We start from the raw sequence: 21,650 nt of genomic DNA on the forward strand, positions 1-21,650 counted from the left end.
ACGATTCGGATTATTCCTCATAGTCACCATTTAGTTCATCTTCATCAAGCTTGTGTTCATCCTCATGTTCTGATTTTGATTCGCGTAATGAAAATGATACACAAACAGATGTCCAATCTAAACCTTCAATTTTATACGAAAATAGTGCTAATTATTTACCAAACAATCTACTGAAACAATTGCAGAATCAAATACTAAAAAGAATAATACCCGAAAACGACTTCGTCAACCATCAAGTTGGTTAAAAAATGAACCCAAAACGTCTTCGTAGTTCACGCAAAGAATGTGTATGTCATCACAAAAAAAAAAGAATTGAAGTAAAAAGAATAAAAGACTACTGTAAGTGCAAGCTCAAATACTATGAAAAAATTGATCAAAACCAAAGACAACGTATTTTTAATGACTACTATTCCATACCTGACATAAATCGTAAACGTGACTTTATTTGTAGAAATTTACAAATCGTTGAACCTAAATATAGATATACAATAACTAATAGACAACTAAATAGTGCTTATTACTTCATGGTTAATGATAATAGAACTCGTGTTTGTAAATATTTGTTTAAAGGAAATTGGACATTACGTTCCACTTGTGCCGTCGGGTGCTGCTACCTAGCGAGGGCTAGGGGGCAAGCTATGGTCATACGATGGTCACACCATGTCTTACGTCATAATACCGCAAGGAGTGATCATTATAATGTATTTATTCGGCGCCAGAATCTGACCCAGAGCAGTCGTGTTGTACATTCAGTCCGAATGGATACGCATTACATACTAATGTTCGGATGAACGTTTATTTTCTTTTTATACTTATATGTTATTAAGTTCAATTATATGTGTTAGGGTTATATGCTAGATGTTCAATCATATATTATCGAGATTTCAAGACGATAAGATATTAAATAACAATTCAATAAGCAACAAGGCGTTGTTTCAATTAATCACCAATCATCTACAGTTCATACTCGCTCTAAAACCTACCACAAAGATTTTATAGACCTCCACATCGCAACGGATCTAACAGACATTAATGATAGAGTAGTCAACACGTAATAAAGAAGCGAGTACCAACAGGCGCTGTTTCTGAGGATATGCGTGGAAAGCATCTAAATCATCGAAAAGTGGATGATGAGATTAAGAATGGCATTCGGGAACCCATAAATTCCATACCGAAGATTGAGAATCTTACCTTCATAAGCAGACAACTAAGGATTTCATTGAGGGCGGAAAAACTATCGCCGATTTGCATAGCATAGATTATGAAAGCACGTGCAAAGAAAAAGGTATACGTGCTGGTATATATCATATGTATACTGATATATTTAATAATGAATTTAATATATGTTTTTATATTCCACGAAAAGATCAATGTAATCTTTGTTTTAGATTCAAAAACAGCCGTGACGAAGAAAAATAAAAACTAAAAGAACAATTTGAATATCATCAAAGAAAAAAGAATTTATCTAGAATAGAGAAACTCAATGATAAAGAAAGACGTAGTTAGAAACAATTAGTTGTTTGCTATAACATGCAAGCTGTTTTCCAAACGCCGAAAGGAGAAACTTCCATTTTGTATTATAAAGCAAAATTGAATACTATGAATCTTACTATAACTGATATCGGACACGATGAAACATTTTGCTATGTATGGCATGAAGGCGATGGAGGTAGAGGAGGTAGGAAAGTATGCACATGTATTTTAAATTATTTACAGCGTAAAGCAGAAAAATGTATTTCAGATGATCTGAAAGTCATAATGTACAGTGAACACTGCGTAGCTCAGCAGAAAAATAGCTAAGTCCATCTAAATCTAAAAATAAAAACTTTTCTGAACTAATGTCATGAAAACTATATTTCGTTTTGCGTTTGGTTTCAGGTTTTTTATATACTTGTATGCAGTACAAAAATATAAAATTTAAAGTATTAATCGGAAGTTCTTAATAGTTGGTCAAATACAAACTGAAGGGGATACCACTCATTCACTAATAGAAAGACAGGTGCGTTTTTCTTCCTGAATGATTTTTTAACCGTTATAGTTTTACATTTTTTATATTTCATTAAAACGTTCAAATTTGTTTTGTTAGATGTCTCGAGCATTGAAGAGTAGGCCTATTTACATACCCAACCGATTCATTATATTAATTCCAACAGCGAAGAAAAAGGGATTGATAACCTTACAATGTGACCGAGTTGTACTACAACGATTTCATGGATGTTAAACAACTAGCATTGATTTTTAGAAATAGTTTTAACAATACTTACAATGAAAAAATATAAATAAATTAAATTAAAGTACTAAACGTTGAAGAAAGTAAACCGTTCAAGTTTATTACTAGAGAATGGATTACACGCATTTGCATATTAAGCCCATTCTCACCGGTTATTGCATATTTTCCTGAAAATCTACTGATGATGCATATTTTCGCTATATTTACAATTTTTTTCGGCAGGGTACCAAGTTAATAAATGAAATCTTACGTTGTAGCCGGCCAAACCTATTATCCGCACAGCTCATAGAGAGCAGTTAGCAGCCGCACGTCTATTGTTTTGGTAGGATAATATTATTATGAAGTCAAGTAAAATACAGATTCATGCGAAACAAGGACGGACGATACCGTTCTTACGTCGCGCACGTCTACTGCAGCACTCCCACTAGGCAGTTAAATTACGTATGTCATTGTTGACACTTTCAATGCATCAGTAAAGTTTTTTATTTATTTTTGCAAAGTTTAATGTGCACTGTGCCTTCCGAAAAAAGTGTCTCTTCGTGGATAGTGACTATCCTGGAACAATTACATACGATGGAAATGGTTTATATTGTCGAATTTGCGAGAAAATATTTCGTGCAAAAAAGCTTTCAAATAGACCAGCATGTTAAGATAGGTCTTCATTTCGCATGATTGCAAAAGAAAGGCTCACGACACGAAAGGAAAAATTATTGCAAGAAGGTGACATCAGCCAGAAGTCACCTACGGAAGCGAGACCCTTTTCAAAAACACTCGGTTTGAAAAACAGAATTGATAAAATTCTGAAAATAGAGAGGAGAATTGTCAGAACGTGTATCAATAAAAAACACAAAAAAGAAGGCCAATGGTGGATTGTGCCAAATGAGGTGGTGTATCGAGAAATAGAGCCTGTTACTGATACTATGCGAAAAAAAGAATCTCTTTCTTTGGTCATCTCATAAGGACACCGGAAACAAGACTGTCAAGAAATATCATTGAAAAGCTCTGGTTCCAAAAACTAGAAGTAGGATGGATCAAAGAAATTAGAAAAGATATGAAAGAATTGGGAATTTCCCTGACTGACCTACAGAATAAAACTGGAAAAATTACAAAGCCTAAAGACAAAAACATTAGATTTAAACAAAAGACAGACAAACGACAAAATACAACGAAGAGGGTGTTTACAAATGAAGAAAAGAAAGCAAGATCTGAACGGATGAAGAAATATTGGGCAGCTCGGAAGAGTAAAGTAATACGCTTTTCTCAGAAAAGATCTAACTAAAATTGACTTAAGTGGTCCCATGTTGGCCGTAAAAGCATAATAATAATAATTTTATATCGTTCAATCTTAATTTATTATTATTATATACATTTTTTTTTTACTCTTAATCATTTTCAGAAGCCGTTCAAACAGACTGCAGTGTTATATTTTTTGATATAAAAATAATTATTTTTTAAATTCTGTATGCAACCGCGCACACTCTCACATACAGATATGTGTAAGAACAAAATATCATAATTCAATGCAGTGGATGTAAGCCACATATAATAATATTTTTAAGAAAGGACACAACAGAGTAGTGAGTATATGCGTGTCAGTGACAGCAGAAATGTTTATCTCAACAGTAAAGCTTCATATATATAAATATACAACAATTTATAGGGTCGTATTTTAAAGAGAATACTAAAAATTTATTTAGCTGAAATTAAATTCATTTAATAAGTTCTTATTTTAAAGAAGTGCCTCATAAACTATTTAAACACCGACTTCAAAAATTAGACATAAAGCTTTAAAAAAAGACTTATTAGGATTTGAAAATTTCATCAAGAACAATACAAAGACCCGAACTCTAGTAACAGTCAACCAATTTTTGAATTCCAAATTAAAATTTATGTTATACTGTGCCACTACACTAATTTTAAACAATTACGTATACTTTTTTTATCAAATCAGTAATCGAGCTAAGCGTTGTATAACTGAGTGATTTTACAATGTTACTATATGGTAAAAATATTCTCAAAAAAAATTCACTTGCACCATTACAATCAATCAAATATCTTTTGTATTAAACTGCATAAAATAAAACTTGAGTATCGTTTTCCGTTTTTTTTCCTTTATTAACGTGAGAATAGAAAAAAACTGATGTCGACACAACATGACTTCCTTGTACGCATATTATTATATTACATATACACATTTTTAAAAGTACATAGAATAATTTTATTTCCTAATAACTTTTTTAATTATTATTTATTGTAATTTTTTTTTACAATCACTGGTTAATAATTATGAATAAATCAATACAATTAAATTAAAAAAAAAAAAGTTAAAAAAGAAAAGGAAATGAAGTCGAATTCGAACCGATGTGCCTTCCTTTTGTAAGATCCAAATATTTCATTAATTAAACTTTTAATTTGCTATTACCCTGGAACCAATGAAAATAAGTATCAATTACGATATACCATTGAAATACTCTCGGTGAGGGCTTATTACTAAAATTAAGAAAAAGCCCGAAATCCAAATTTTTTGGACTTTGGGATTTTTTTTCGAAACCTCATCCCAAATACCTGGCCTCCCTGTCTCTTCGCAATTTCTACATGGCCCCCCGAACTTTCACCGCTAGATCGACTGGCAGAGCCTTTCCCAATACAGTGGTAGCTTCGTAGGAGGTTGTTTTAAAAATACCAGTGCATACAATTAAAGCTCTGCGTTGGACACTCCTTAAATTTTGAATAAGTGTTCGATTTCTTTCCAACCTATAAGCCCAAACAGACGCCGCATAAGAGGTCATACTTTCGAAGATACCTCGGTACACCATGTACAAATGACGGCCCGACAGTCCGTAATCCTTTCGAGAAATCCTCCTCAGCTTGTGCATCACACAGACACCGTCCGCCACTACTTGGCTAATCTGGTTGCTAAATAGCAACTTTTCATCAAGCAAAACACCTAAGTACTTATGAACTCGAACTCAGCGCTAGTGTCCTAATTAAGATAGTGTCGCTATTTTAGATAAGATATGGCATACTTATTATAAATGGAATTACAAAAAACAAAAAAAAAAGATTATAAGTTAATTAGCAGGTTTTTGATAATTGTGGCTATGTACCAATATTCATGTTACCTATGTACGTGAAAAAAAATTAATCGTAACGTAAGAAGATAATACATAATATAGTTTATGTTAGCTACTAAGATCCGCACCCAGCGACTACGGACCGTATTGAAATGTTAAGGGAGGCAACAAAACAACGTTGTATAAATTTTTTTCCCGTGAACGTATTGTATGAACAAATCCATTAAAAATTACATCGCCAAAGGCATACAGTTAAAATCCGTTCCATGTAAACCTGCCATAAAAAGGCAAACTCACCCTTCAAATTACAAGACGCATAGTATAATTCAGTGTAACAAGCAAACAACAAAAAAATATTAATTACTAAATCAAACTGGCGGAAATATTAAAAAATAAATTTATGAAAATAAATTAAAAAATTATTTTAAAGAAAGTATTACCGTGTGATAAGCATCCTCGTAGTTCGATTCGAAGACAAACAGTTCTTCGATGAACACTGTAAGGTAATACACGAATTTTACTAGCGAATACAGGCGGCATTAAACGATGACTAACGACTGTAGAAGTATCTGTATTACCACGCAATATCTGAAACATAAAAATAATTTAAAATTAATAATGATAAAATAATTTATTCATTTTTCTAATTAAAACACAAAATTTTAATTTTAGATTTATTAAGAAATTTTAAAACCCTGGATGAATTGATAACAAAAGATAGAAAAAAATGAATTGCGGAAAGCCGTAAAAAGCGAAATTTTCTAGTAAAATAATACACACTGAGCAAAATGAAACCAAACTCATAATGAAATCACTGCCCAACACTATTTATGAAAGACTCTCCTCAACTAGCACGACAAGTGGATGTATATATTACTACTAATTGTTGCTGCCGTTTGTCAGGTGGTTACGTGTCAGTGCAGAATACGTTTTGTTGCAGTGAAGTATTATGAGTGCAGTTGTATTTGTGTAAAATGCCTTATTCAATCCAGGAGAGGATAGGTATAGTTGAGGCCTATATTTTTCTGGATCGTTTGAAAAATCACGTCAAGTATTCGTAGAAAACTTTCCCAATGCAACAACTGAAAGAGACAGACCAACCGAAACTTGACTTTACAACTGGCTTCTCTTAACATTGTTGGTGGACAGACAGACCCGTTGTCGTATTTCATGTCAGACGAGGTATGTTTTCATTTAACGGGCCAGGTTAATTCACAGAACACCAGGTATTGACTGGCGAGGAATCCTCACGAGATATTCGAGCGTTCACTTCACGGTGAGAAAATTGTTCTTTGGTGTGCCGTTTCCGATAATCGTATAGGGGGATCAATATTTTTTGACCGGATTGTCTGTGGGATTAGGTAACCAAAGAAATAATGTAATCGGAGGACAATTTAAATTAAGAAAATTAAAATAAATGTTGGGTTTAATGAATGATACCATTTAGGTAGAAAATTTATGTTGATTTGGAGATAGTGAACTGTATAAGATAATACTAGGGCTGGAACAATCCCTTGATCCGATATGAGAATACTTGATATATAAGATAAACGATATCTAATTTATAATAAGATTCACTAAATTACAAGACAAAGTAAATGCACCTAATGATACAGTGGCTGACAGAGCGGCCTTACAACAAATACTAAACGCGACTGACTTACGGGCGGAGGCGATCTTGCTCCCGACAAGCGCTAAACCACGACTGCTGGCTGTTGGAACGAAGACAATGTTACTCCCGATAAATGCTACGCACGGCTGATTTAATGACCGGCCACAATCAAACCTTATTACGTACGAGTTCTCCCACCACTTTTCAATGTCCAACACTTTCCTTTCATTTTCCTGTTTAGCCTCCAGGAATTACCGTTCAGATGTTACTTCAGAGGATGATATGTATGAGTGTAAATGAAGTGTAGTCTTGTACAATCTCAGTTCGACCGCTCCTGAGATGTGTGGTTAATTGAAACCCAACCACCAAAGAACACCTGTAATCACGATCTACTATTCAAATCCGTATAAATATAATTGACTTTACTGCGACTTGAACGCTGAAACTCTCGACTTAAAAATCAGCTAATTTGGGAAGACGCGTTTAACACTAGAACAACCCTGGTGGGTTCAATGTTCAACACTATCAATACAAAATTTTATCTCACAATTTTCGAAAATTGTGAGGTAAAATCTTGATGACCTCAATATGACGAAATATATATTACTGTAAAATATATATTACTGTAATTGAATTCCCAATAGACGTTTCTTAAAACTGCGTACATTACTTGATTCCCCTCCAAATTAAACCCTTAATTAATATTTTATATAATGTAGGTTTTACTGCGGTCACTTTAAATTTTAAATAAAGGGAAAACATTTTAAATCTTAAATAAAAAATAAATTTTAAATAAACCATTTTAATACCAAAAACTTTCTCGTTGTATATTCAGCTTGTAACCTTTATAACAATCTAAAATATTAAAGAACGTAAAAAAGTAAATATGTTATATATAATAATTTTTTGTGTCATCAAAATACCAAAAAAAAGAGCATACATTGTACACAACAGGCCAATATTCCTTTCTCTGAAAGGTTTTACGACCTCATATGATCATATGTACCGGCACGTAGCTATTTTAAAAGAAGGGAAGAAGAAGTGAAAAAAGATACAAAAATTGCCAAGTCCATAACCATTATCATCGTCATCATCATGAATATCATTATCCTATTACTTATAAGACTATGCTCTCGTTTAATGGAAGGTAACAATGCTTTTTACTTTATCGCTCGCTATATGGGGGAGTAAGTACTCCTATCGTAAAACTTGTTCGTGTTCACTTTTCCAATGATTTATGAATTTTAAACATCTTTTTTTCTCAATCCATTACGATCAATTTGGTTAAAAAGGAAATCTGCATAAGAACTTCGCGTAGGAGTTACTAAATTAACATCGTGGAGGGCTAAGAAAATAAAAAAAATGGATTTTAATAAAAAAAATGGTATATCGTAACTTCTTCAGATGAAGATATCGCGTGATACGACTGCATACACGTCCTCATAGGTTAAACAAAAATAGGTTTTGAGGTGTAATGGGATTTACTACAAAAAAAATTGGTTTTCAAAACGGTTTCTTTTTAAAACTACCACAGTTTAATAAAAGTTGTATTAAAGAGATACATAACCGTTTAACTTTAATGCCAAATTTACTTATTTGAACTATGTTTGAACCGTCATGAAGTGAAATTCCTGTGTATTTTGAATTTAAGTAAACTTAATACTAACACAGAATGAAATGATTAATTATTCTGATGGGCAGAAAGCGTATATGTTACGCTGTTACGCCATACTTGCTTAAATAAACCACCATCATTACGTTACTAGCGGCGTAACTTCTCAAATAGAAACCGACAAGATCCTGGTAGTGCCGCACTCACGTTTATCTCTCTCTTCCAAGGATCTTCTTAATGAAACCAAAAGTATGTGAAAGCGAGAAATGATAATATGAATATTATTTATACGAACTGGTTTTCAACCGTAGAACAATGTAAGTTTAAAACAAAATTTTTATTTAAGATCGGACATAAATTAAAAAAATATTCAAATGGCAAATTAAATTCTAAACAAACGTCACCAACGCTTGATAAAAAAAAAGCTCAGTTAAAACTGGAGCGGTATAATCTAGAATTATTCGTCAAAGTTTAGAGGGCATTAAAACATAGCACAACATCGTAGGTAGCATCCATCTCCATTATAAGAGTCAACTGAGCTTTCTAAATTTTGACGAAAAATATACGATCTTGAAAGATATATTTTATAACGTGCTGTGTTTTTAGTAATGGCTCAGAAATTAATTTTTTTATCATTTTTTTCTTTTCTTTCCGTTCACATTTCTATATACACTAAAGGTACTGCGCGAAAGTTATTCACTGTCGTGTTGAAAGAAGCAGAACACTAAGTAGAATAGGAGCGTAATATTCAAGTACATGCCTATCAATCAATTTTTTTTTATACAAGATATAAATATTAAAAATTAAAAACACAGCCGCTAAAAAAAACATTGCTCTTTAATATAGGAAAACTGCTAATATAGGATAATTAAAGAGTGTGCGGGTGACAATTTTATGTATAGTATTTGTGTACTAGGAAAAAACCCATCTCGAAAATGTTACATGGTTTATATTTGATTACACATGATTTTGTTAAGTATTTTTCCCATTGTAACTAAATAACTTTCATGAATTTATCGTTACTAACAGCAAAAAAATTTTTACAACGCAAAGCTTCAAAATCCTGAACATTTTTAGCTGTTTCTTGACTTGTAATTTTATAATAAGCTTTAACCCCAAACTTTTCTCTTTTTTTAGCCCCAAAACATAAATATAATTTTAGATAAATCGTTCGCATAAAGAAGTACAAATCGTTCGAATGAATCATTCATGCACTGCGAAGTAACAATCGGTTCAGTCATTGAACTTCTGGGGTAGAACAATCATACATACATACATATACATACTCGCACGTACACCCTAAATACATTACACTCGTTTTTGGGGTCGTGTAAAAACACTAGTAAAACGACAACTTCACACACGTATACGATACGAGGTTCCCGAATCGTATAAAATGAAGTGTTGAGATACAAGTTATTCAAAAACGACTAATTCATCTGATAGATTATTTCAAAATTTTAAAATATCTACATAAATAAAAATTTAAATGTTCAAAATCTTAAATTATCAAAGTTCTTCACCGATTGCTTTGAAATATTGACACAACGTTGCATTCGAATACACACGTGTTTTTATATACCTAATATTTTCATACCTAAGATGTCACAGATGTTTAGGTGAAAACAGCGCTATATGTTGGACGTAAAAGCAACACACACTATACTAAATATTTTAGGATTACATTTAAATATTTCCGATATGTGTGTCCGCTATACACTAAAAAACTACTAGACCGATTTACGCGCGGGAAAAAAGGGAGAAAGGGAAAAATCGGAAAAAGGATAAATCGAAAAAAGGTAAAGACGGAATAAGGGGAAAATGTAAAAAAGAAAAAAGGGGAAAAGGAAAACGGGGAAAATTGAAAAGGGGAAAGGAGAAAAAATAAAGAAAGGGGGAAAGAGGAAGGGAAAATTAAATATAAATTGGGGAAGGAATGGGAAAGGGGGATGTAAGGGGCAATGGGGAAAGGGAAGGGGAAAAGGGAAACAGTCAAAATTAAAATGGAAAGTAAAGGGAAAAAGGAAAGGGGTAAAGGGAAAAGGGAGAAAGGGTAAAAGGGAATGGTTAAACTTTGCGAAGTTCTGTAATGTTCATTTTGTTAATGTTTTATCAAACTGTCAACTGTATTCAATATATATATATATATATATACATATACGTACTGATATCTAACAATAGCAAATCATTGCCGGATCTGCTAGTATATAAATATATTCATATTTATATAGCCTATGACACTTCCGGTAACGTAAGGTTTCCAACGAGGGGTCATACATCTAAATCGGTTCAACCGTTGAACTGCTACGGTGAAACAAACAAACATACACTCTAAATACATTACATTTCTTTTTGGGCAATCATGTCAAAAAGAACAATTTTTTTTTTACTTTTTTTATCAATACTCTTTCCCGGTTTGCTATAGCAGCATATATCGCTATAGTCGGGAAAGTAAAAACGTATAGGAAAATTTATGTCTAAAATCGCTTCCGGTAATAATTATTCTTCAGTAAGAATCAGTAATAAAACTATACACATATTTATATAGTTAAAGAATTAATATTTAACACTGAAAAAAAAAAAACAACTCGAACTTTAAAATAAAATAAAAATAGGTCGATAGAGATTTATAATATTGTAAATATTCTGTTGTTGTTTTTGTGCTTCAGTTCCATAGATAGCAACAGGGGTAAAAGTGAAAATGGCTAAAGCGGGGAGAGAAAAATCTATAATACGCACGCACGAGGTGACTCGAAACCATTATGACGTTCACACATGAACACCTAACATTTCGATGTCTGCTAAACGGGCGTTCTCTAATCTGCATGCGGTATTTTTTTTATTGCTGTTTAAACAGGAGGGATTAGTTTAACAGATAAACATATTTTATTACGCACAATTTATGTACCTTTTATTACATTATAATTTGTTCATTAAACAATTATTAATACATGATATATGTACTTTTTTAAAACGAGTTATATATACAACTATATTATAGAAGAAAAATTCTATTACTCGATTTGATATTCATAAATATGTCATTCCAAGCTCTGAGCTTCATAATCTACCCTTGTTAACTAATTTATAATACAAACAATTACACAACATTCACATTTCAAAAAAAAAAAATATTACAACGGTCTTAATAGTTACGTAGATGTCACTTTTCAAAAAACATCACAAAATGAATATATTCTATATTAAATAAATAAAACGCTCTAATGTAATTTTGTAACGTTATATTTTATACGATGTGTATACAAATAAAAGTTATGTTGCTTTAACTCTAACCTAAGCAGATATAATGAAAAGATTTTAACGATGCCAAGAAAATGTTTGCGGTTTTGTTAACAGACAATAATGTACCACCACAACACTATCTGGCGGGAAAAGGATAAAGTTAAATCCGTGACATTAGGAACATTTACAACCGAGTTGTACCACTTTGAGGTTAATTCTACCGTTTCCTTTAAGATATTTTGTGAGATAAATTCCAAGTAAAACTGTTAATATTATCTTCTCTCTGTTTTATACTGTTAACAGATTCTCCTATAGCACCGCATTTCAAAAGCTTCTAATCTTTTCTTCTCAGATAGTCCGATCGTCCAAGTTCACTTCCATATAAAGCGACACTCCAAACATATACTCTCAAAAATCTTTTCCTGACAAATGTCAGGAAATTAATTTTTGATTTAAACAAATTATATTTCTTACTGAAGGCTCATTTAGCCTGTGCTATTCGACATTTTATATCGCTCCTGCTTCGTCCATCTTTAGTAATTCTACTTCCCAAATAACAAAATTCTTCTACCTCCATAATCTTTTCTCCTCCTATTTATATTAATAAATTGAAATTATACAAAAAAATTAAGCTAAATAAATTTATATTCGTGTTTTATATGTATGTACATATATATATAAAATATGAAGGTCATTTAATGATTTTTTTATTTTCCCACGATAAAATACAGAGTATTAACAAAGTATAGCAATCCTTTAATAACTTTTCAACAGTTAAACATAAAAAAAATTAAATTTTGAAAATGTTCCTGCCTCGAAATGGAATCCTCCTTCCTACCAAAATTTTACGGTATGAGACCATATACTAAAAGTCTCAGGGGTTGAGGTGGTAATATGCCCTTTGTAGGGGAGCAATTCAAACATACTAAATTAAAAGAATAGAAATGACACATCATTTTAAAAGATATCGGAAAATAAAAGCTATGAGGCAAAAATCTTCAGGCTACGATATCCCTAACAAAATGGTAATCTTCTATATAAATAAAATGAGTGCGCTTGTTTGTCCTGTATGCGTTCCTATATCATTCAGCCGATTGCGATGAAACTTTGGTGAGTTGTGCGCATGCCCGCGAAGGTTTCTGAATTATTTTGGACCTAGTAGGTGGGGCTGGGATCGAGATATTTCTAAAAACTGTATTATGGTCCGATGTGGCCCGTATTCAGAATATATATTAGTAACGCGAAAATAAATATTTTTGAAAAAATAGACCGGCTAGGTGGCGCTGGGATTGAAATATTTAGAAAAATTTAATCATATAATAAGTGTCAGAGAAAGTCGATACTGACATAGACAACAATCCATATAGACAATGACAATCAATATATACGATATCTCTCGATATATACAACTACAATAAATTTAGTAAAAGAAGTTTTAGATTATTTATTTATACGTTTATTTTATGATTTTAATTTTTTATAAGTTATAGTCTTTTTATTTTTTTTTTGTGGGTTTAATGAATACAGAGGGGCCCAGGGTACAGAGCTTCCTGATTAGACGAGAAGGGCAAGTGAAGCAAGCCTTGACTGACTAAACATCCTTGATAGCGGCGGGAAACCCAAGTAACAATATAGCACGGGCGAAGCCACGACGGGTCTGCTAGTCATTTAATATTTTTCACAGATAATTTCAAAAGTGGTCTACAGAACTTCCCAAACAACGGTTTCATACCTTTCTTTTTCCTGTTTAGCCTCCGAGAATTACCGTTCAGGTATTACTTTAGAGGTACTGTTTTCAATAAAAGAAAGAAAGTTCTAAAATCGACTCTTTTAAGTTTGTATTCAAATTCAAGTATATATTTTACAAAAAGAACCGATTTCGATGAACCAGTTTAATTTTTTTTTTAATTTGTCTTAAAATATAGAAAAGAATTTACAAAAATTTTTATAACTATTACTTTTAATACTTTCTTACCAAAGGTAATATTTTCACGCATACTTTATACAGAGTATTCCGGTACGTATTCCCCAAACTTCAGGTACTGATTCAGGACATCAAAAAGAGCTAAAAAGGTTCATATCTGTTCAGTTTCATGTCCTCATTTTTTTATAATTTCACCTTTGGGTCCACCGTTACCCTGAGGTGGACAATTGACCCAAAGGATGAGATGAATGATTTGTAGCATGTGTGAAAATGCCATGCCTGACCGGGATTCGAACCCGGTAAATAAAAATCCTTATTATTTATAAACAAATTATGTAACTCTTTTCTTCTTACTTATGTCAGGCATATAGATATGTTAATAAAGTTTAGTCCAACAGCTGTTTTATAATAAACATATATATATATATATATATATATATACATATATTACTTCTTGATAATGCTATTGTTAAAGTACTTTTTATTTAAGTTGTTATTAAAGTAAATTTTTTCTCTCTTCAAGAATGTTGTTACACTAAAATCATTCTCTTTAAAAATGTTATTAAAGTAAGTTCAATAAAAGATATCTTAATGGTTAAATCAATGCTATATACAGATTAATCTCAATAATGTGAATTAAATGTAACTACGAATATAATAACAAAATAAATGAGTTATGTCTAAATCTGTAATAAAATGTATATATAATAAAAATATAATTGAATATATTAACAAAGTATTTATTAAAGATATTATCGATCAAGCGGCATAAGTTTCAAATATTGGAAGGTGCAATTAGGTACAGTTATTCGAACACATATCGACATAAGTCCTATTTTGCTTTGTTTTCCTTCTGGATACAGTTTTGTGATTTTCAACAAAAAAACTATTTCTCAGGAACGGGCAAACCTACTTTAATTAAATTTGGCAAATCGAAGAGTAGCGTCTTATTCTACAAAAAAATTTTCCAACGTCATCTTCAAAAATTTCAAAATGGCAATACTTTTTTAATGTTCAATATCTTTGTAATTGTTTGATCAAATGTTTATTTCACAAAATTTATTAAGCATTTTATTTTGAACAAAATGACACTCGCTCATAAAAATCCATTGACAAACAATCGAGTTATTATAGACAATTAACCTGACAGTACGCTTGCGCACCGTATGGTAATTTTTTGCCTGTTACTGTCTACATAAACTATTTCCAGACACCACTGGATTGGAAGAAGAGGTTCTGTAAATTGTCCTGCCCGATCAACAGACCTCACTCCGCTAGACGTTTTTCTTTAGGGAATTTTTTATTTATTTAGAAATAGATTTTCTTTATTTGTGAATAAACAAAATTACCGCACTCTGTACATGTACAATATTTATATTTGAAGTATTATATTTAAGTATTATTTAGATTCATATTTTTAAGTTACATTTTAAATAGCATTGATTTAACCTTTAAGATTTTTTTTATTGAACATAATAACAACTTAAATAAAAGTACTTCAAAATAGCATTAGTAGGAATATAATATATATATATATATATATATATATATATATATATATATATAAAACAGCTGTTGAACTAAACTTGATTAACATATCTATATCTCTGACATAAGTAAGAAGAAAACAATTAACATAGGTTGTTTATAAATAATAAAGATTTTTATTTACCGGGTTCGAATCCCGTTCAGGCTTGGCATTTTCACACATGCTACAAATCATTCATCTCATCCTTTGGGTCAATTGTCCACCTCAGGGTAACGGTGGACCCAAAGGTGAAAAAAAAAAAATTAGGACATGAAACTGAACAGATATGAACTTTTTTGCTCTTTTGTGTGTCCTGAATCAGTACCTGAAGTTTGGGGAATACGTACCGGAATACTCTGTATAAAGTATGCGTGAAAATATTACTTTTGGTATGGAAAGTATTAAACGTAATAGTTATAACAATTTTAGTAAATTCTTTTGTGTTTTAAGACAGACATTTTCAAAATAAAGAAAATTGGTTCATCGAATTCGGTTCATTTTGTAAAATGTACACTTAAATATAAACTTAAAAGGGTCGATTTTAGAACTTTCTCTCTTTTATTGAAAACAGTTAAAATTTAAAATACTATTTTAAACAAATATCTAGTGATTAAATAAAACGATGATCTTGATTTTTCTAATCTTAAATTTTGACCTCAATACGAATAATAAAACAATACACAACAAATATATATATATATATATATATATATATATATATATATATATATATATATATAAAGTTGAATACAAATGCGTAGATATAATATGAAGTAGAGTATGTAATACATCAATTACGATACAGGCTACAACAGATTATGATACGGTCCGATTAATACAGAAATATCACTTCTATTCCGCATATAAATTTACACAGTAGATTACTTATGAACTAAAATTAATAATGCTAAATTATTACTGATAATTGAATTTCTCGCTAATTAATCATGACAACTAGATTGCTATTATCGAAATAGAATAGATTTATTTGTTAACGGGGAAAAATTCTTACCGTTAGACAACAGATACCACTACGAAACGTTAACTAATTTTTTAAATTCAACGGAAAGGGAAGGATATATAACGAGTTGTGTTTTGAAATTGTGTAAATTCTATTATAAGATCGTGTCACTTAGTCTGTTGATGGAAGGGGAAAGATGAGGCAGCATCAGTTTACTATGCGCTATACTGAAAACGTCAATAACTATTTTAATGAAAAGAATTAATTATAAAGATATTTACATAATTTTTAACTAAGCATCGGCAAGTTTAACTCGGATCTTATTAATACAATTAATGATGTAATTATAATTTTTTTGTACGATGTTTGATAGTGGAGTAACAAGCACAATCTCTACTAAACGTATTCCAGAAAGAGAACACCGTTAGAGACTCGCGGTTAATGAGAGATTGTATCTTTCACTAAAATATTTTATTAAAAGAAAAACAATCTTCTCTTTCACAGTAAAAAATAATTCTATATTTCGACAGTTACGGATAAATTAATTTTGTTCACTTTTAATATTATTTATTATTTTAATATCATTTAACAGTTACTATTACGTGGCTAGACAAAAACCCAGCTTATCATAACTAGCTTTTTCTGATATAATGACATTATTAATTTATACGAAGTCCTTGTCGTGAACAGAGAAAATATCACTTTTTCAGTAGGGACCGACTGAAATCAAATCGTTATCCGATTGGTATCGATGCACAACAACATATTTGTGCATATATTGAATAAAACAATGGAATTACACTTCACTCTTCAACTTTCTCACCAAATGAGGCAAAAATTCTCGGCTGTAACATTTTGGGAATGACTTTGTGTCATTAATTGTTTTTGGCATCAAATAATTAACAAAAACATCTACAGAAAGTTTTTAATGTTAGTGAAAAATCTAGCATTATCATTCAATTTATTTTCCAAATAGACAGGTAAAATTAAACAGCATAAAACAGGTTTAGATAAGTTTTTAAAAATATGTTGCAAATAGTTTATATTTCTTAAATCGGTTAAAAAAAAATAAATAAAATATCAATGAATTAAAAAACAAACTTTAATAGAAAATAAAGAGAGAAAGATATGAATAAATTACATAAGAAGAAAAGAAAGATAAAAAGCAGAAAGCGAGAATATAACAAGGGAAAATACCGTGGGAAACAAGTTCACACGGTGCTTTCATAGAAAACAAAGAACGACTCTGGTTTATAGACTACTATTGGATTTTCCAACAAAACTCTTTCTCCAACGAAAGATTTAAAGTATGTACTCTATCCTATCCTATATAACTTTATCTATATCCATTGTGTTAGAGTAGTTTTCTCGTAGAAAACAAACAAACTTTCTCTATTTCATGTTCCCGATATACGTATACGCTCTACATCATAATACAGTATACTCTTACATAGCGGGCAACTTCTTCGTAGAAAGTAATGATAATATACATTCGCCTACCATATGCGGGTATATGTATGAAAACACACACACACACACACACACAGAATCATTATTTATTCTGCCAACCTAGTACATACATTTTTTTCTAAATACGTAAATATTGATTAAAGTTATATAAATTAAAGTAAATTAAAATTTAATCTAAAATAAGTAAATAGTTACATTTTTTTAACGCTAATTTATACGAGAAAATGTTTATTGTTGGGATTCAATCGACGAAAAATGATCGGTTTGTCATGAGGATAAAACTAATGAACTAATCCGCACGTCAGTAAAACATACTAATTTAAAATAAATAACAATTTTTTTTTATAAAACATTCAGATAAAATAAATAAAATCCAAATTTATCCCGCCGCCATTTTGGGTACACACATCGTACCAACGTTTTATTTGTACCATTCTTCTTATATTAAAGAGACCTTTAAAATGATGTATCACACACAAAGGGTGTTACCGTTTAAAATATTTGAGTTACAACCCTTGAGAAATCCCCAAGAAGGAGTTGTAATTTTATTTATCGTTACAAGATAAACTAGTTGACCGATACCTTATCCTGAAAGTTACAGTATTCTATCTGGAACGTTTTTAAATTTGTTGAGCGGTTTTCATACGGTTAACTAACTGTATTTTATGTCCCTCCATTTGTCAATGGTCGTTAGGACGGTAGTTCTTGAAGGGATTGTTACATTATTTTCATCTAAGGTTATTACGTAAATAATTTAACTGAACTGGAAAAAATTAATTTTAGTACTTATTATTTCATTATTAACCTAACAATTTAATTCTTACATTAATTAATCACATTTCATAACAATACTACCATATTAATATTGCTATGAGATATTAACAAATAAATTTCAATTGATATTTACAAAAATCTGATGTGGACCTTACATGACTTCCTTGTAGCCTATTAAATTACATATATAGATTCTTTAAAAATCAAAAGTACATAAAATTTTATTTCACTAATAACCTCTGATTTTTTCGTTTTTTTATTGTTATTATTGAATTATTATTTATCGTAAAATTTTTGTTTATAATCAGAGTTTAATAATTATTAATAAATCAATACGTTTAAATTACAAAAAAAAGTTAAAAAAAAGAAGGAAAAGAAGGAAAGTCGGAATCGAACCAATGTGCATTCCCCTGCTAAGATCCATCAAATATTTCATTAATTAAAATTTCATTTTGCTATAACTCTGGAACCAATGAAAATAAATACTACTTCTGATATATCGTTGAAAAGCTCTCAATGTGAGCTTATTACTGCAGTTAAGAAAAATCCAAATTTTTTTGATATTGGGCTTTTTTGTACACTTTTGGTCAAGTTGATTGCAATAGAAAGGGGAGGTGCAAAACTAGATGTTATAACAGTCTTAAACCTAAAATTCAACATTCTACGGCTAATCGTTTTTGAGTTATGCGAGATATATACATATGTACAGACGTCACACCGAAAGTAGTCAAAATGGATTTAGGAATGGTCAAAGTGAATATTCCCGTTGAAATTTGAAAACCGAAATTTTTCGCGATAATTAAAACTAGATATTTTTAACATATGTTTCAATTAGTTTATTGGAATGTTTCTTTTTCTTCAAAAACTGTACTACACATATGCTTTATGAGCTCCCGGAGTTAAAGACAGCGATGGCTAGGTCAATTTGGGAGTCATCGTTTAAGAGTCATGACTCTTAAAAGAACTGTTTTAGTATATCATTAGACGGCCGGAATGGAAGGCATGTTCGGAATGATCGCCTTCAATCTTTAGCTAGTATGGCGGCCGAGCTTCGTTTAGCGTCTTCTCTACCTTACCCTTCCTGCGATGGTTGTTTCTCGTAGACGGAGTTCACGGCTGTTTATTCAAGCTTACTCTGTTATATTTCCTGCTGCAATGTATTCCTGAATTGCTGAGTTGAGGTGTGGTATTGAACAATAAGTATAATGATCATTCTAACTGGTTGCCGTGGTTCGATTAATTGCACACTATTGATCAAAACAGCAAGTCATTCAACTGGCTGCTTCGGATCAGGTAGTAGGATAGATGACACATACACATAAACACTCTTACTAACACATACACACGCGCGCGCACTCAAAATTACTTTCCCCATCGATAATCTTTTTTTTTTATTATACTGTTCTTTCACCCTAAAAAATGTTCTGTGGATAGTCCTGTTGGAATTAAAAATATGTTTTCAAGAGCATGTCCAGTTTACAAATATGCAAATCAAAAGTCCAACTACGGTTGGACTTCACTCGTGATCCGAAGGGATCGCGGGTTTTTCGAAGTCTCTGCTAACGAAAGTGAAATTAGAATTGGTAAATTCATAAAAATGGCGGATTATGTATATGGATAATCAAAATCATAACTTCGAAGCTTTTGGGTGAGAATATGGAATAAAAATTTTTCAACAAATGCAAAAATCATACCAAATCGGATTCGAATCTGTAACCTAGAAAGAAAGGCTGAGACCTTACAATTCCATCATGAAGATCGGCTTTAAAAGGAAAGAAAAAACACAGTATTGAACTCGCATAAAAAGTAACTGTAACACATATATACTATTTTTTTTATCAAGAAACAAATATTTCTGAATACACCAAAGTATAATAATTATATTCATAATTATTATGAGAGAACTGAACTAGATGTACTGAAAGTGGATACAGAAAAAGTCCATTGTGACTTTAGGCAAGGACAGTACCTTCTTCTTTTCCTGTTTAGCCTCCGGAACCTCTTCAAGGTATTACTTCAGAGGATGAATGAGGATGATATGTATAAATGGAAATGAAGTGTAGGCTTATACAGTATACGGTCGACCATTCCTGAGATGTGTGAATAACTGAAACCTAATCACCAAAGAACAATAGCAAATACGTGGGAGACTTTCCGTCTCACTCTAATCTTTCACATATCTTTTATGTTCACAAAAATCTCTATCAGTATAATTATTTTCATTGTAAAATATCTTTTCTTTTTTTTATTTACTCAAACTTTGTATATTTTCTTTTTAAAAAATGAATCTTATTTATGAAGAAACAATAAAATAGAAAGAGGGTTTTAATTATTAATATAACCAGTAGTTAAAAATGATGAGTAAAAAAAAAAATGCATTATGTTATGAAATAACAGGGTTTTAGTTGTATGATCCTGGTATTAAAAAAATTCTAAAAAAACCTCTGTTTTTGAATAATGTCGATCGAAATTTGTAAATTACGATTATATTTTCATTTTTCGTAAAACCTATACATAAATTATTATTTTGTAATGTTTTTTTAATTTATCTGAAAGTACACATTTAAATCTTTAAAAATTCATAACGTAAAATGTTATATCTTAATTATAAATAATAGCAATTTAAAGTTATACATATGGATAGTAAATTCGAAATAAACAAACCAAATGATATTTTTGAAGGGCTGCATTTAAAATATGTAATAGATTTTGTTTACTTAATGAACCGTCTAACCATGTGTTTTCAGAAGATGATCTTACAATATGATGTAAATTACCTATTTTAGTAAAATATAAACCGAACTTTTGTCTTCAAGCAACGTGTACGAACATGAATAGGCTGTCGTGGAGGGAAATTGACAATGTGTTATGGTGGAGGGAATAGACGCGCCAACCGCCTCGGCATTTGCATTTATCTGTATCAGTAGCGTCATATCAGAGCATGAGATATCACTATAGTTTGCGCAAGGTATATCGTGAAATTTCTCACGAATAGGAGCGTCAAACTCTCCGAAATTTAGACTAGTCAGCACGCGCAGTTTGAAAATAAAACATAATCATCACCTATCCAAGTTTATGACTGGAGGGGGCTAGCAACATTAAAGAAATTGTCACAATAATGTGAAGAGAATAATTGTGAAGAATCACAATAGACGTTTAAGAATGAACGTGATGGATGACACCAATCGGTGATCTCTTTGACCATAACACGATCGGCATCTT

The 21,650-nt window shown here is 31.1% G+C and overlaps 1 protein-coding gene across 1 annotated transcript in view; it reads right to left on the bottom strand.

The window, feature by feature from the left end:
- The window catches only part of LOC142329279 (discoidin domain-containing receptor 2-like), a 708,527-nt gene that overhangs the window by 204,937 nt on the left and 481,940 nt on the right, over window positions 1-21,650 (bottom strand). Inside the window, exon 5 of the mRNA XM_075373718.1 lies at window positions 5,745-5,892. Coding sequence (XP_075229833.1) covers window positions 5,745-5,892 — 148 coding nt within the window. The remainder of the gene's footprint in view (window positions 1-5,744; window positions 5,893-21,650) is intronic.

Source organism: Lycorma delicatula, chromosome 8, assembly GCF_047948215.1.
Source record: "Lycorma delicatula isolate Av1 chromosome 8, ASM4794821v1, whole genome shotgun sequence".
In the NCBI taxonomy this organism is placed as follows: domain Eukaryota; kingdom Metazoa; phylum Arthropoda; class Insecta; order Hemiptera; family Fulgoridae; genus Lycorma; species Lycorma delicatula.